The sequence below is a fragment of the Perissodus microlepis genome, chromosome 12 (genome assembly GCF_051167445.1).
Source record: "Perissodus microlepis isolate ML-2025 ecotype Zambia chromosome 12, ASM5116744v1, whole genome shotgun sequence".
Classification (NCBI taxonomy): domain Eukaryota; kingdom Metazoa; phylum Chordata; class Actinopteri; order Cichliformes; family Cichlidae; genus Perissodus; species Perissodus microlepis.
The window spans coordinates 16,948,713-16,966,430 of NC_140472.1; the positions used below are offsets into that span (position 1 = coordinate 16,948,713).

Here is a 17,718-nt window from a genome sequence, read left to right on the forward strand (position 1 = left end):
ACGTTATATAAAATTTGGTCATGATGGGTTTTCTTCTACCACACACATTCTGCACATCGTGAAGATAACTGCAACCATGGAGAATTGATAATAATTTTTTTTAAAGTATACAGAGGACTGCGCAATTTTAGGCAACTGCCAATCATTTTCAGTGGTCCTGCAAGAATCCTGCATGAATTAATTCCAGTAGCCATTTTCACACCTGCAATCCAGCACTGAATTTTTCTCTACAGACGCAGGTACATGTAGGAACGCAAATGTCTGATGTAGATCATACACAGCAGCTCCCTCACCTCCATCTCTAAACAACATCCCGACCTGATTTACCCAAAAGATCATGTTTGAAAACAGCTGGTGACTTAATGAAGTGTAATGAGGCATTTTTAATGGAGAGCATAAGGTGTTACAATAATCAAGGCATCTTAAAGTATGTGTAAATTACTGTTAATATTTACTGTTAATGTTTTACTGTTGTGTATGTTCTCAGTCATCCAGGTCATGGTAAAGAAAAGCGACTTCTTTAAGTTTTTTGAAGAGGTGAAAGGTTATTGTAGGACCTAGTATCCTTACTACATCCACAATAATAATAAGCAAGACATTGTTAATTATGTTTTGCTTTTTGATTTTAAAACTGAGCTACATGTGTATTTCTGTGGAATGAGCAACCACTTGCTCAACAGCTTTGTCAAGTGTGGTACGCAAAGGCTGATGGCCTCAGAGCCTTTTTTTTAAACCAACAGTATGTCTGTACATGTTTGGACATGGACACATGCATGCAAAGGCCCTGTTGCCCACAATAATAGAGATAAAGAAAGCCAAGAGGATCTGAAGAGAGAAAAGGGGTCTAATCAACTGTCTTTTAAAATGGCTGGATGAGGATGGCCCTCTCCATAAATCTGGGTTTTATGGTTACTACAGTGTTCCTAACCTCATGGGGTTCTTCCTCTGCCAGCACAGCATTACAAGATCCCAAAGTAACCTCCTCCTCAGAGGCAGAATCTCACAGTTTGAAAAAAATAACATCAAAATCAACCGCCATGGCCTGTGCTTCATCAAGCGTGTCATTCCTGCCTGCCTGAGCAAAGCATACAACATGTGTTTCTAAACTTCTTCAGTATTTGTCAGTGACTGTTGCATAAATTTAACATTGCAACAGTGTGAGCCATAATTATCTTTCCTTGTAACAAACCTTTAGTGAGAAGCCTTTTTCTTGTTTTCCAGCTACAGCCATTAGACCACTAACTAATAACACTACCTTTGGATGACTGGTAACAAACTGCACTGAATACTTCCTGTCTGTAGCCTGAAGGCCACCAAGCCTTTCTAATTCTCCTTTAATGTGGGGAAACTATAAACCTTATCTTTTCAACGGTCCCTTGTAAAAACCAAAAAGAAAGAAAAAAAGGAAAATCAAGAAGACTTCCTTTCGATTTTGTTGTGTGTTGTTAGATGTCCTCAGGGAACAGTGACAAGAGGGGAGTTCATGATGCTGTGGAAGATGGAGTACTGATAATACATCATGTTTTACTCAGTACACATTGTGCCACTCATCCATAAGATTGGGGTCTATCATTGAGCCCCATCACTGAGGCCTCTGCTTCAAAGCTACAGGCAAGGAAAATTAAACTGCTGCACTTTTTACACTTGTGCCACATCCATGCAAAGCATGAAACAGTAGCATTTTCTCTTCATTTATTAAGGACATTTAGGCTGAAAACAACCCTGCATTAAAATAGTTATCCCCGTGTTAGGACGACTACATAAAAGACTGACATCTCATCAACTGTCATTCAAAACAAGCTCTCTTTTTACTTGCTTTCACAGAACGAAGGGTAGTTTAGTGCGGCACTTGCTCAAGTTAAGCATTTACTTCCTGCCTCACTATGAAAGATATATTGATTCCAAGATTTCCAGACCATAGTCAGTGTAAAAGATGGATATAGCTTTTGTGTCTTTAAAAAGTGAAGCCAACATCGAAAAGTCTTAAACAAACCAGCATGCATGTGATCGGCCACCAGGGGGTGTTTCCTGTGGTTGCAAAAAGTTTTTCAATTCTACAGAAGCTTATATTTAAGAATGAGGGTATGCTCTTTGGTTCTTAGCCAACAAATATCCTGTTCATTCCTCCCATGTCTGTCTTTTCCATTTGCCAAAAATGCGGCTGCTTCATCATTAGTCTCTTAAGAGGTGGAGACACAACTTGAAAAAGCTTTCTGTGAGTTTTAGCATTCATCTTTTAAAACCTATCATTTATGTAAGGCAAGACCCAAGGGCTAATGTAAAGACAGGCTAGGAACCTTCTCTTATGTAACATCCAAAGCATCAGCTGTCTTTTCAAAAACCTATTGTCCATATTGCTTGACATTGCTTGAGTGTTTGCTGTAACCATCTGCAAACTAGTCAACTTGCAGTTTACGTTATTGTCTTCAATACTGCCATAAACAGGTTTTGTAAAGGTCACTGTAACCTTGACCACTAAATTCTTATTAGTTTATCGGTGACTCAAGATTCATTTTAATACATACTTTTTACAAAAACCTTATCCTGATTTATCTCTAACCTGGTTATATACTCATTTTCTATGCTTAGCACTTTGCACCATAAAATGCTAAACATAATGAATGATTATTGTAGCAAACACTGTACAAATCCACACAAAACCTTTGCTTACCGAAATATCATTACAAGTCTTCTCATACAAGAGACAACGGCGATCAGGAGAGAGGCCAAAGGTATACATCTCCTTGTCTTCGCTTCTTCCTCCTCCACTTTTTGTTAGGGCTTGAAGAAGATCCTCAACATATCTCTCTCTTGGGACTCCTATGTCATTGGCTTCCCTTGTCATATCATCCTCTGAAACTGACAAAAAAAAGCATTGCTCAAACATCTTATTGTCTTTTAAAAGGCATTTTTCTCATATTTAAAAATTATTTTCAAAGCTGTACACCTGACAGAAACTGGACAGAGGGGAAGGAGCAGATTACAGAACAAGAAGTGTAAACATTTATTATGTAGTAACCCATGAATGCACGTGAAAGCGGATTTGAAAGGAAGCATGCAGAGAAACCAAGGGGACTGTCATCAGCTGCTGCACAGCTGCTAACGTTGGCTTGAAAGTCCCAATTAGCACATGAAACAGAGAAATACTGACGAGCTAGAAGCCTGCACGTAGCTGTCACAAACTCATCTCCACCTGTCAACTCTCCAGATGGACAGCAATGGAAAACTAGAGAGCAGTTATGTTCCAGATGTCCTTCCAGAGTATGGGCATTCATGTACAGACACACACAGGCACACACAGACACTCACTAGTGGCTTACTATATACAAAGACAAGCCTTGTAGATTTTAATCTGCTTTATACACCTGTAAGCTGCAGCGTAGGAGTGAAGAAGGATGATGAAACGAGGTCACGTCTGTCCCTCTTGTTAAAAGACCAACAGTTATAACACTATGATAATATGATAAGGGGGTCGGCCAGGTGCCTAGAAAGCTTGGATGAATGGTTGCCTGATGAATAGCAGCCCTGCTAACCACTCAGACTAGGTAATTAGAAAAAAATGAAAGTCTTTCTATTACACATAAGCCTAAATTTAAGGTAATTTTCATCTATTCTAAACTATTCTTCTTACATCTCAAATATTTACCTTCTCCAATCCATGCTGAGCTGCCATTAGTAAGAGCTAATGTGAAACCAGCACCCAGGTCTATGGCCCAGTCCACTCGCAGGAAGTACGGAGTATCTGGATCATCACTTAGCCTAATCTGACGAACTGTACCGCTCATGTTTCTCACATATCTGAGACCTGCAGAAAACCAAAGACAGAAATTCAGACACTCTAAACAAGAAGACATTAAAATGCAATTTTCCGGCAACAATTCCCATGAGTGTTTAGAACATTTTGCAGGTTTGTTAGTTTTGAGACCTCCTTCGAAGACAGTGCTCTAATCAATCTGTTTTCGTGGTGTAAGATTGTGTTAATCTTTCCTTTGCATCAATGTGGTTCATTGTTTCACTGCTTGGATTTGGTAATAAAAAAACGTTCCTGTGTATGCCTTCAGTGGGGGTCTCTCTGAGTCAGTGGGACCACACGGTGATTAACATGTTTTGGCAGGTTTTTGTGTCTGCCTTGAAACCACCAGAAAAGTAATTACATGCTGTTAAAGATAAATAGAGGAATATTACTGAAACAAACCAGTTGTTTCACTGGTTTCATACAATTAGTACATTATCAAATTTATACAGTAGCATGCAAATGCATCCAGCCAGCCCTCATTTTTTTACATTTTGCTTCCAAAGACCCAGACCCACATTTTCAAAGTGATCTTGAGCAGTAGTTCTCCAGGCTTTCAGAAGATCTTTCAAAGTTTTTTTTTATTTTTTTTTGACATTGGCTGCTTTTTCACTCATTTTCAGTCCAGTCTTTATATGCCAACTCTACACATAATATGCAAGTTAGGAAAGAAGTGATTTTAAATTGCATGTTTGGGCATTTTGGTACTCGTAATCTGTTGCAAAACTCATAATACATCCGCACTTATTTAGATGAATTTACAAAAAATGTCAAAGACGACAGGCATAAAATAATATTTTTTATACCAGAAAAAAAAGTGAGTCCCAAAGAGCTATACGGGAAAAAAAACTGTATCTGAAAGTCATGTCCATAAAAAATAGGGGGGAAAAATCAGCAAAGAGATGCACCCAGCCCTTCACTTGATTCCTCTACTATTGAAACGGCCTCAAGTCTCAAGGACAGCTTTCAAGAAGTTATACTTAAGGAAGGGAAACAGTGAGAAAATGCTGAGATATGCCAAATTACACAAGAACTGGACTGAAAATCAGTGGCAAAAGGTCTTATAAACAATGATGCAAAAATTTAAAATTTTGGTTCAAATCATCATCAGTTCGTACAAAGGAAGTCAGGAAAGAGGTACAGCAGTGAGTGTCTATATCCATCAGTAAAACACAGTCTAGACTCTTTCACGGTTTGGGTCGTTTCAGCCAGTAGTGTTGGAGATCTTGACAAAATGGATGTAATTATGGATGCAGAAAAGTCCGATTTTGTTAGTTACTTTTAAGCTTGTTATAGTTTTTTTTGCTTTTTACGCTGTAATTCATGCATGTTTGCTAATGTTTCAATAAATCACTACATCCATTTCCCACTTTCTAAGCACAATATGAAATAAGGGACGCTTTTGCACAGTTCTGTATTTCTTAATGGGAGCTTAAACTATCCTACTAATGCCAGAAACAGCCTGTTATTAGTTGTGAAAAAGTTGGTCTAACGATTACAATAACTTTAATGTAAATAACTCTAAAAAGAAAAGGGTTGGGGGTGTCTTTGATTGCTAGTAAACTTTTACTTGATTATGCATATCTAGGTCAGAACATATGATTACTGCTTCCACATCGAATGAGAGGTGAGTTGGACAGTTTCCCTGCTTAAATACAGGGCAAAGTGAGTGGAGACGGAGGAAAAAGCAAGACAGCTTAATTGGCAGTTAGCCAAGCTAAACATGTCTGAAAAAATGAAAATGAGTGCCTTTGGACATTGTGCTTTTAGTTATGATGTGACATGTATCCCACACCACATATGCTGACAGAGCAGGTGGTCAAGGTTATTCAAAATGAGACATGCTCTGCGCAGGGGTACGCACACACCCTATTCACACACACAAACACACATGCATGCACAAAGAACAGTGCAAAAAGATTAAAGTTGACCCTTTGTGCCTTACGAAGGGGTGCGGTTAGGCAAAGAGGCCAACCAAGACTAGGGAGCTGAAGGCATCAACTTTAACCTCATAAAGTGAGCCCGGCTACTCATTAGTTACTGTAACATCTGTTGTTCAGGGACGGTGACCCTGTGGTAATGACAGAAGGACTTCAATTAAATAAACAGCACTGTCTGTGAGGAATGGAGAGCTACTCAGAATCATCAAAGCCAATACTGATTTCTCACTGTTAGCATCTGTTCAGTAACACAGCCAGCAGAGGCAATCATCTGAATTGCTTAAATCATCAACTAAAACTACCCTAGAGATTCGACACATAGCTTTTACGTTCTTTTTCTACTCCTTCTGTAATTTTTTGCTCAACCTTTTCATTGTCACTTCTTCTGGATTGCCTCATTCGCAAACAGCAAGACTTAATTCTGTTTAGAGGAAGTACCAGGCCAATGAGTCACAAAGAGGGCCTGTAATTATGCATCTTGTGCCTTAAACAAGGAGTTCATAAGGAGTAAAGAAAAAGCCAAGATAGCTGACTCTCTCCTTTGTGAGCCTTGACAATTAGACCCATCCTCTCACTGTACTTTCACTGGACTTCTCCTCCTGTTTTCTCCAACACAATAGGCTCAAGACGAAAAGGACAACTCTTTGGCAAATGCACTGCTTTTATGACCAGTTAGGGATTAAAGCAATGCTGCCCTAAACAACAGTAAGTGGGGCTGGGGCCTTTTGTTCGTTATTCTTTCCAGGTATTGGCTTCAGCCACTGGGCACAGTTACAGAAAATATAATATTTACTATAGTAAATCACGGCCTTAAAGCTAAAACATCTGTCTGAAGTGGGCTACACCCTGATCATGTCAGAGGCAGACTTTGTGAAATGTCCCCATAAGCTAGCTGATAGATGCCTCTGCATTAGAACCAGGGTTTTAAAAAGTACTGTAATTTACCAAGATGCTTCGAACATATATTATTGCTGTCTGAAGGGGAAAATGTGATGCAGTGGTAATGGGAAACAACAAAAAAGTAGGACATGTTGGACAACGTGACACGCCTTCACTTACATGCAGAAATGTATTCCGAACTTTATTATAGATTATAGATGGAAAGCTTTCTTTTCACCACTGGGTAGGAAAATAAGCTGAGATTGGTCACAAAATAATGAGTACCTACAGTACTCCTATTGCCTGATAGGAGGCAAACCTGCAGTCGCAGTCTGGCTTGGACCGACTGCATTCACTCTCAGAGAGATTGTTGAAGGTTTGCAAATTATTGCTGTCTAATTTATAAATGCAGACAGATTGCCATAAGTTTGAATGAATTTTTGTCAGAAAGCACAACTCAAGGGGACTCAACTCAACTGGCTGCCAGCTGGTTGTATTCTGGTTATATTCCTGTAACACAGGAAGGTTACTGAGTGCAAATGTAATAGCTAAATGCAAATTTCTGTCTATATACACAGCAACAGATTTGTGATTTTTGACAACTTATCGCAGCTAGTTGCTGTATTATCAGAAACACATTGCATGCAATTGCCAACTTGACTCCATTCAACCGCAGACTGATAGCAGACTGCCTCTGTCTTATGGCAGTGACAGTGTCTCATTTTGCAGCTGAAAAATAACTGAACTAATAACTTTATCTTATTAGATAAAACAGATGAGTACATAATTAGCAGTTTTAAAAAGGGGATTGCAATATATGTTATTATAATACTGCATATCGCAAAATGTTAAAAATCACAATAGTATATCGTGAGTGAAGTATTGGGAAAATATTGTATGGCAGTGTGTCCGGTAAGTACCACTTATATTCAGTACTGTACAATAGTTTGCCTATACCAATAGACCAAACTCTACTGATCTCTAATTCATTTTGCACTGGGAAAATAACCCTAAACCCCAAAGAATCATAAAGAACAACTATTTCTTCACTAACAAGAATAAAAAAAAGTCCTGCAACAAAAGGTATGGTCCCAATGGAGCCCTGATCTCTACATCAATCAGCCACTTCAAGATAAAATGAAGAGACAGAAGAAACTAAAAAATCACAGATCCACTAAAGAATAGTAACTAGGGCCATAATGGATGTTAATGCATTTACTTCTCTTTCAAGTGAACATACTCACTTGAAAGAACCTGGACTAAGAACTGTGCTCCTACTGCTGGTTTTGATGACACTAAAACCATGGGAAGAATAATGAAGGCATGACAGATTCTTCATAACAGAAACCACTACTGCAGGCAGACATTATATGTTCAAAGCAAGCCAGCCTCCATTATCACAGAAAACGCGTGCAGTGGAGTTTTTCAAATTTTCTTTTGTTCATTTTCTGCTAACTTAATAATATGGTTACAGAAAAAATAAGTACTATTACAGTAAACCACTTGTTTTATAACAGAAACCTCAACACAAGTGGTTTGCAAAAGAAAGATATTTTGTATTCTGGTGAAATTAGCCAGATCAGGTCGGAGCAGACATCAAGCACGCTGATGTCAGCTTGCTGTAACACTTCCAGTATCTCTTTTCAAAATAACCAAAAGTCAAAAACATCTTTAAAAAAATAAAGATTGAGGACTGTTTCACTCTTGCAAATGTAAATATGGCCTGATTTTAGATCTCACAAACAGAAGGCCACACCAAGTCTTGATTTAACTTCAGTAATCAAATGTGCATGTATTGTACTGTAGCCAAAATGGATCACTGTAAACTATATAAAAGGAAAATAAATTTGACCACATTAAGAGGAATGTAAGCCTACATGTAAGCCCGGCCCATCTCTTTGTCTTAGGAACACATCTGAAGGCAGACATTGTCTTAGACAGCTAAATAATTAGCAGTCTAACACAATGGGCAAACAAATTTATTCTTCTCATTTCTAGGAGTGCTGAGGAGGGAAATGTCTGGGGGGAAATTTATGAAACACTGTTTGAATGCAATTAAGATGCTGCCATGGCTGGTTAGAGAGGGAGGGAACATCATTGTGAAAACTTTGAGAGAAAAGTGGACCACAAAAATTTCTCTCTTACATCACCAAGAGAGAAATATGAGCTATATAATGTCATTTTTTGCACATTAAACTTTAAAAACAAAGACAAGCACAGTATAGTTTTAACACATTTGTCTGTAGACAGTCTACACTACTGTCTACAGACTTGAACAACTCTCAAGTATTTTCAAGCTAGTACTCAAGTTTGAGGGTATAATATCTAAATATTGTATAATAATGTTCATTTCTATTTTTCCTTTATATATTCAGACTAGATTTTATCATTAGCAACGAGCTGGCTCTGCAGGTGCCGACGTCTTAGACTTCAAATAACTTTATGTGTGCATTATTATAGAACAAAGCACAGTGACATAGGCGCTATGGCAAGGCGCCGAGTCATTAGCGTGTTATAGACGACTCGAATTTTCCTCTAGTTTTTACAAATTAAGTACAAATTCTTATCCGAGAACTTAGCACTATGTGGACCAACAACTGCGATGTGAAAATGAAGCAATTATTTTATGAAACTGATATCATTGGAGCACTCACTCTTGACAGCTTCGACAGTAGTTTCAACCTTCAACTCTTGTGCTTTGAGCCAATCAGCGACAGCGCAGTGCGTCCTTACGTCACGCAAACCGTGCTTCGCTTTCGTTACGTAAGTTCCAGGGAGGCGGAAGTGTGATGTGGCTTTGATTCCCATTAACAAAAATGGTAAGTTTGTTTTGATAAAGCAGATCTTTTTGCTCTTTTGCAGCGACGTTTAAGCGTTATTTATCGCAAGTATTGGAGTATTATATATGACCTGTATCAGCGATAAACTGTGACGGCAGCTTGTGCTTGTAGAACATAAAGTAAATGTTAAACTACCGAGCTACTAGTGGTTAGCTGAGTTAGGCTAAAAGTTTAGCAAATCTAGTCATAATGTCACGTTTCCGTCCATGCTATTATACTTTTATTTCATCGAGTGCGCGCACTGATGTGTCATTGGGAGTCGTTTGCTAGAAAAGTCAAGTTATCTCTGATTTTTTTTAAATACGACGAGTGCCAGCATCGTAGTGTTTTGAGGCGTATGCCACGTAGCTAGACAAGGAGCATGGACTACTGCCTGCATGCGTGGGTATTTCGAATTAATACTCGTAAATGAATATGTAACCAATGAAATTAATTATTTCTACAAGGTTTCCATAAAGTAGAATTTTAAAGACTAGCGTTTATTAAGAGGGCCTAAATGATGAATAATGATGAAATGATGAACCAACAGAAACAGGGAACGTGGTTAATTATAGAACATTTCATTTTTAAAAGTTAAACATTACATGTACTACAACAGTTAAGTCGTTGTAAAATGATGCTTATTTTCTGTAACAACATTACAGTTTGAGCCATTGAGGGATATTATAAATTCAGCAATAGAAGCAGTTCATGATCTGGAAATTACTTTCAGGTATAGACCCTAAATACCCCTGTTTAAATCCTATGTTAGTTCTTAAATGTACTTGTAAACTCATCATGCTCACTACTTGAGCAATGGAGTTGGATTAGAATCTATTGCAGAGTCCCTTGGTTGCTTTGGAGTGCCATAAGATTAAGACAGTTATAAATTAATAACAAAGTCCTTCCTTTAGATTTACATTTGATTTGATCATAAGTGCACATGCATTGTAAAATGAGGTGCACATGGTAAATATTGCCATTCACATTGCGAAAGACTGGCCAATATGATCAGCAGTTTTTCCATTTAGTTTCTCATCCTGCAGATGAACGCAAATTCCGGTCTTGGTTCTTGCAGCTGCAGATGATGGCTGCACTACCAATCTGGTCTGTGAGCTAGCTAATATGAAAGGCTTGGACTAGCTGGTTAGCACCAACTGACCAAAAGAGTGAGCCGTTGTTCTCTTGTAACTCAGTGGTAGATAAAGTTCTTTCAAATGGTTGAATACTAAGATCAAAATTACTGGCAATATATAAGGTGAAGATTACTGGATAATTACTGTGTGGGTGTTTAATAAACCAGATTCAATTCCAAAACACCGTGTTTCTTAGATTAGGATGTGGACATGAGTTGCAGTTTACTGGTGAGTTATGAACAAATACATAAATATTGATTGACCTTGCTTTTTTTTTCCAGGGAAAAATAATCAGGATTGCTTCCACTAGTTAACCTTTCTAATCTATCTAGGCCAATCTCCAAGTACAATAACTAATGTTTACAAGCTACTACAAAAATAGTAACATTAAACATTTGTCCACCATGTTTCTTCTCAACTCAACCCAACTCACCAAGCCATGCATTAGAATTTTTGTTGATTTTTTGAAGTGTTGCTCTTATCATTTTCCCAGTTGTGTGCTAGTCTTTACAGTTATTCCAACATCCACTGAATGCACTACAAATTAACCTGTACTCCGGAGTAGTAAATTAATGTTTTTTATTTAATTGCTTAAATTGTTGCTTTAAAGGTACAGTGTTCTGTAGAAGGCTAAAGGCTCTTTTGCAGTAGCAAATAAAATCACTTCGTATCTGAAACTAAATTTGATTCATAACTCGACCGTCTTTCAATTCTTACATCGGTGCAACGATCTGTGCAGATATCTGAGTGCCTTTCAATTTGTTGTGACAGTGTGGATTTTTCAACTATGTGAAAAGTGCACCAACTGTAAATGTTCCCTCCAAGCAGACAAAAAAATGGTAGGATAAGAGCACTCATGTGTCCCTGGTGTCCACAGCTGTCCATAGCACTGTCTGTGTGGTCTACAAGGTTTCATGTATTGACTGCCAATTCTTCAACATGTTTGACAAAAAGTGTGATCAGCAAGAATAAGTGGGTTGGCTCACAGGTTGTGTGTGAGAAAAATACAGTCTCTGTGGAGCTAATTTTGTTTTCTCCCCATTTATGTTGGACTGTGGGCTCGGTATATTCACTGACTGTTCGATCTATATGTGTGGTAGAACACTGTAGTAGCTATTGCTTTAATGCAACAGTTAATTATTCTCATAAGTGGCATGTCTGTTTCTAGTTTTGTTATTCATCTTTTTAATGTCTAAAACAGTTTTGAAGTGAAAATCTTAAGTGTTGCACCTTTTGATGATAAGGACTAACTGAGTCCATTTGGACTTTGGTCTTCATTTTGGCAAATCAGAGTACTGTATAAGATATTGATTGTGAGGGAGGTCATAATACCTTCTAGGCACGTAGTTGATTTTGTAAGTAAGTCTCCATATGCACTTTCACTGTGTAATTCTGAATAGGAGATTATGAAAAAACAGATTTTAAGTTGAGTTTTTGACAATATAATAACTCTAAAGCGTTCTGCACAGTCAGTCAGCACCAAAGTGAACAGCTGGCACAACAGCTATCTTCTCTGCACGTAGCTGAAGATCAGTATTACAGAAAACTGTCACGAGTTCACTTTTTTTAAATTGGTATGACATATTGTATTATGTCTGTACTAAATGTATCATTCTCTTTCATCTTGCAGTCAGCCATTTTCAACTTCCAGTCACTGCTAACTGTGATTCTCCTCCTGATCTGTACCTGTGCCTACATCAGAGCAATGGCCCCCAGCCTGCTGGACAAGAATAAGACCGGGTAAGATGGGCTACTTAAAAATTGCCACTGACATGATTAATTGGCTTCCCATCTTTGTCTTTTTGAGCAGTAGAAATGATCAAAATGACTAAATCATTCATCTTTTCTAAGTTCATTATCAGCAATAATGGCAAATTGCTTGATCACTCTTCATTTCACTATGTAATAATTCAGGATGGTAATCTGTATGTAAAGTATATTATTGTGATTCTATAACATTATAGATCATCTTACAAGAAATTAAAGGTAAGGTTAAAACAGTAAATTTCAGTCTAATGCTTTCAGAATAGATGGAGACATTCACATGCATATGACAACAGTTAAAATGGAGCCTTGGAGCAATTAAATGAGCTCAAGTTGCCTATTTACATGCTGTGTCTGTGATAATACAGCAATGAATTGTGATACATAGTTGTAAATTGCAAATCTGTGATCTACACACATATAAATTCACATTTTCTTCTTGGATTCAGATTCTAGCCTGAAACCCATTAACAAAAATTCAGAAATTCCTCCACAAATACTGATGTAGTTGCAGCAGGTCTGCGATTAAATTGCAGATTGCCATAGGTGATCAGCAACCTTGCTATTATATAGGAATATAACTGAGGGCGTTCTCACAACTATCGTTCATTTACTCTGATCCGATCAGTTAATGAGTTTGTAAACTTGTAGCTTTTCCCCGTGGTTTTGGTTTACAGAGAAAAGTCCAGGCGAACTGCAAACTGTGAAAATATTCAGTCCATTCATTGGCCAGATGTGTCTGGGGCAGGAGCAACAAATTAAATATGGGAGGAAGATGCAGTGTGAGAAAACTGAGAATTTACATTGATTTCTTGGCTAGTTGCTAGACCGTACAGACTTGCACATATATAAAACCTCCCCACATTAAGAATACAAAGAATGCATTGCAAACTAATGTTTTTTAGTTCAAACTTGCAGCATACAGCTGGTGGTTGGTCCAGTTTGGGGTCAGATCACGCTCGCACCATAAACAAACCGCTCTGGTGCTTGTTTGGAAATGCACCGAGACCACCTCCTCCAAAGGGTCTCGGTGTGGTTGTTTTGAATGGCACCCAAGTGCGGTTACTGTCTTCACAACTGCACAAACAAATCTTACCAAGGGGGAAAATGAACCTGAGCTCAATTTAAACAGACTAAACAGCGCAGGTGTAAAAACACCCTAAGACGACCAATTGAGTCAAGCAGCCCATTGCAAAAAGATGTTTCACAGATGAGTTTGCTGATTGCTACAGACTGCGATTGTTTGGAAACAAGTTGCCTCCTACCAGGTGAGCTTTGCAATAGACTTGGAATCAAAAGGTCGGTGGGGTGACCACTTGGATACCACAACTACCTGCAATCAGTTCCAGATTTTTCCTAGTCGCAAGGGGATTGCTGTCCTCGTCTTACTCTGTCCAGACTGAGCAATGGCAATTGTTGATAGACACACACCACCAATGATAAGTGAACATCCTTTAAGGTTCTGACGCCGTCAGTTTTCGTAATAGAAATGGTGCACTTCAAGTAATTTACGCCTGTATTTTTGCTCATATTAAAGTCGTTCCTTTATCTTGTCTGTCCAAAACACTTGGTTAATAAGAAGCTGCTTATTAAGGCCAGTAAAGTAGCAGAAGTAAAGAAGATTTTTATAATTTCAGGATCAACATTATTCTTGGCTGTATAAGTTCTGTAATTCATTTCTAATAAATCTGGCAAATCCCAGAAACAGTTTCACGCATGCATACACACAGCATTGGAAAAGGGAGGGACATCCTGTTCAGACAAGCGCTTGAGACTGAGAATGTCATATGGGATGATTTAATAGTTTTCCCCCTTGATTGATTTGTTGACTGAGGCATGAGACATTATTTGTGTTGATTTGATGCCACACATTTCGCAAATAATTCTTGTGTGGTAGGGAAAGGCACAAAATCTAAGGGGAATACCATCTCCAAGAAAAGATGTGTTTTATAAAGAAAAATAGCAGTACGCTCAAAAACAAATCTTAGCTTCAAGTGTACAAAATGTAACTGTTATACAGAGACAACTTTGAGGAAAATTTTTTACAATGGGATGCTGACACCATCTGGTGAGAATGAAAGTTTAAAAAGTTTTCTTTAAATGCAGAGACACACACAGAGCTCTCAAAAGAAGTGAAAATGTCTCATTTGTCTCAGTGCTCAATCCATATGAGATGTCCTGCTGTCTGTCTTTTCCCTCTACGTTGTAAATTCCTTACATGTAACTTGACATCCGATGGCTGCTTGGGTTTTGTGGAGTACCTCTGTTGCTGTATGGTAAATGGTAAATGGCCTGCATTTGTATAGCGCTTTTCTAGTCCCTAAGGACCCCAAAGCGCTTTACACTACATTCAGTCATTCACCCATTCACACACACATTCACACACTGGCGATGGCAAGCTACATTGTAGCCACAGCTGCCCTGGGGCGCACTGACAGAGGCGAGGCTGCCGGACACTGGCGCCACCGGGCCCTCTGACCACTACCAGTATGTGCACATATCATCACAGGTCTCTTTGAGCTTTTAATATCAGAGTTCCTGTTTGTAATTTTTGTAATTCCTTTACTTTTTAGGCTTCTAGGAATTTTTTGGAAGTGTGCCAGAATAGGTAAGCCTATGACTGCCCCATATAGTTTTTATTTTACTTTGTCATGTTGTTATTCATACATGCATACAGAAATGTTTCCTGACAAAGCCTAAACACTGCATTATTTCATTTCTCCAGGTGAGCGGAAGAGTCCGTGGGTGGCCTGCTGCTGTGTCATCATGGCTTTTAGTATACTGTTCCTACAGTAGCAATCTAAAGAAACCCACTAATGGAAACATTGGAGAAATGGAGAGACAAGAAGACATGGACAGGATGATCCTAGAAGCACAATAAGACCTCCTTTGCTTATCAGTTAGATAATGTAAAAAGAGAGACCTGACATCACGTACTGAGTCACGGAGAGACCGTGTATGGAGGAGGGGGTTAGCTGATAGCATTTGTGTGAATCCCTCCACAGACTTCCAGGTCTGTACGTTTAAGTGTGTGTGTGTGGGAGGAACAAGTGTACCGCTTTTCTGTTATCTGCTATTTGTGGGATCAAATGATACAGTTTGTCTAAACATTTCAAACAGATTTTTTCCATCATTTTGTGTCACTATAAGGAGCTGATTAATCTGTTTGAAATTCTTCACAAAGAGGACCCCAATAAATGTTTAATCTGTTAAGGGATTTACATGCTGACTTATATTTGTTACCTTCCTGTTTGTTGTGTTGAAAATGGTGGGTACAGCAAACAAAATGGTATTAAAGCTCTTCAGGTGTCTAGTTGTCCTACATTTTTGCCTCAAAGAGCTACTGATGTTTTTAATGTCAGTTAGTTTGCAGCTATTTATTAAAGTCCCTTTTTTTGGAAGTGTGGTTTTAAGTTTGTTTTCTTTTTTAACAAAGCTTATGATTCATGTTTTCTGCCACATTGTACAAAGTGTCAGTAATTATTATGACTTCAAACATGGTAAATACATGTTGATGATAGATTTGTGTCATTCTTTACTATTTAAGTACTTATTTATAAACATGCAGGAATCTTCTTAGAGCTGTTTAGATGGTCAAGAGTTTGTGATAACCTCTTAAACTTTGCAGTGAACACCCGTCTTGGCAAGATTTTGTGCAAAAAAGCTGGAAAGCTTTGGTTTCATTCATACTAAGAAAACCTTAAAAAGTTCTGGAGAAAATTTAGTAGCCTCTGAAACAGATCCAGAATATGTTAGAAAAGTTACAACTATGTGTGATTGCTTATTTAGACAAATTCTGGTAATTTCATCTTTGAACTGTGTACAAGATAAATTGCATGAAACCAGAATTCCACATGTGACCACATCATAAAACTGCCTGCAACAGGCTTAAATTATACAGTCCTTATGAAAAAGCTTTGACAAGTTTTGTCAGCCACAGAATTTGACCAATTGGTGAAATCCTAAGAAATGCTGGCCTGGTATTGTTTCAAGAAATAGTACAACTGCATTGTGGGTTTCTCATGAAAATATGAAGGGGGGGGTTAAAGTTATTCACACATTTTCTCCCTGTTTATGGGTACAGAGGATGAGACTAAAGAAGAACACTTGTAGTCACACACCCCCTTGATGATCCATCCAGATCCAGACTCCCTGTTAGAGAACATAGATCCTATATTGGTGTGCAACCGTTTTAGCTCTCCTCGGTTGAGATAAAGCATCAAGCCTTCTGGTAAATTTGTGATTATCAGGCCATGACGCAGATAGAGCAGACACAGCGGAGCAGTCCTCCGTTTCTATTTGGGGGAACAGAGATACTGGTACGCTGGAAGGATATCACTGGGTCAATGAACTGAGCTAATGTCTTGGGTGATGATGAAAGGAAGACACTATGGAAGAACTGATGCTCCTTGCTTCAGCTGATGATAGGAGCTGTTATCACTGGTTCAATTACATGTAGGAAAGATGGAAGAAATAACTCGTAAACTGGCGGTAGGCAGCTGCATACTGCTCTGGTAGGGTAATTTGGGGACAAAAATCAAACTAAACATATAATTGTTCTTTTCTTTTTGGGTCAAGATCATTATTCCTAATCTCCCATAAGCTATGGAGACATTTGCCAAGCAATGAGCAATGAACATCTGGCAGAAGTGCGGTGAATTGATGCCTAAAAAAACTTTAGGACTTTGCTCACTTAATGCATGCTCTGATTTCTGTTTGAATTGGCTGATCAGGATTGATTATAGGGGATGCCAAATGGAAAAGGGCACAAAAATAGTCCTGTTTTTATGTCAGAATTCTGTTTTAAATGTCATCTGCTGAGCATCATTGCCTCTGTCCTTAAAAGTTATGTTTATTTCTCGGCTCCACCAGCCGCGGCATGGCAACCAAACAGTCTAAACTAACTGTGCTTAACAATGTGAAACAAACTCATTTAACTGACTGCTAAATAAAATGTGATGTTATGGTGACATCATAAAGCGTCTCTGTCTGCCATGTGAACAGAAGAAGAAAAAAAAGATCCAAGTATTGATTCCCTCATGATTTGATATATCACTGTTCTAATGAGAAAAAATAAAGCTTTTACTATAAAAGGCCAGGATAGTGAATTCAAAGTGAGACTGTAAATGTCAGACATCTTTTTTTAGCATTTAAACAATAACAATTTTTGGGAGCTGATTCTACTTTTCAAAAGACACCTTGTATCTATTTACAGTGTCAGAACTGAATGGATAAACTTTTAACTCGTGCCCTCAGTATTTAAACAATCCTAGTTACAGACTTGCTATTTCTGTATATCCTATACAAAGTTACAGTTGTGGTCAGAAGTTTACATTCACTCTTCATGGGCATGAATGTCGTGGTAATTTCGGGGTTGTAATGATTTC

General features: G+C 38.3%; 2 protein-coding genes across 3 annotated transcripts in view; one reads left to right on the forward strand and one right to left on the reverse strand.

Moving 5' to 3' along the window:
- LOC146376035 (DNA repair protein XRCC4-like) overlaps positions 1-17,718 on the reverse strand; it is a 52,911-nt gene that overhangs the window by 16,290 nt on the left and 18,903 nt on the right. Inside the window, exons 1-3 of one of the 2 annotated variants that reach the window (XM_084945857.1) lie at positions 9,267-9,626; positions 3,647-3,805; positions 2,672-2,859 (exon numbers count right to left, since the gene is read on the reverse strand). In XM_084945857.1, coding sequence (XP_084801983.1) covers positions 2,672-2,859; positions 3,647-3,805; positions 9,267-9,420 — 501 coding nt within the window. In that variant the 5' untranslated portion in view covers positions 9,421-9,626. Of the gene's footprint in view, positions 1-2,671; positions 2,860-3,646; positions 3,806-9,266; positions 9,627-17,718 lie in introns of those variants that run through there. The other variant, XM_084945858.1, reaches the window with a different exon arrangement.
- Positions 9,322-15,732, forward strand: tmem167a (transmembrane protein 167A). The gene is made up of 4 exons (XM_084945859.1): positions 9,322-9,431; positions 12,198-12,307; positions 14,905-14,939; positions 15,057-15,732. The coding sequence occupies exons 1-4, from the start codon at positions 9,429-9,431 to the stop codon at positions 15,125-15,127; spliced, it is 219 nt and encodes a 72-aa protein (XP_084801985.1). The 5' UTR covers positions 9,322-9,428; the 3' UTR covers positions 15,128-15,732.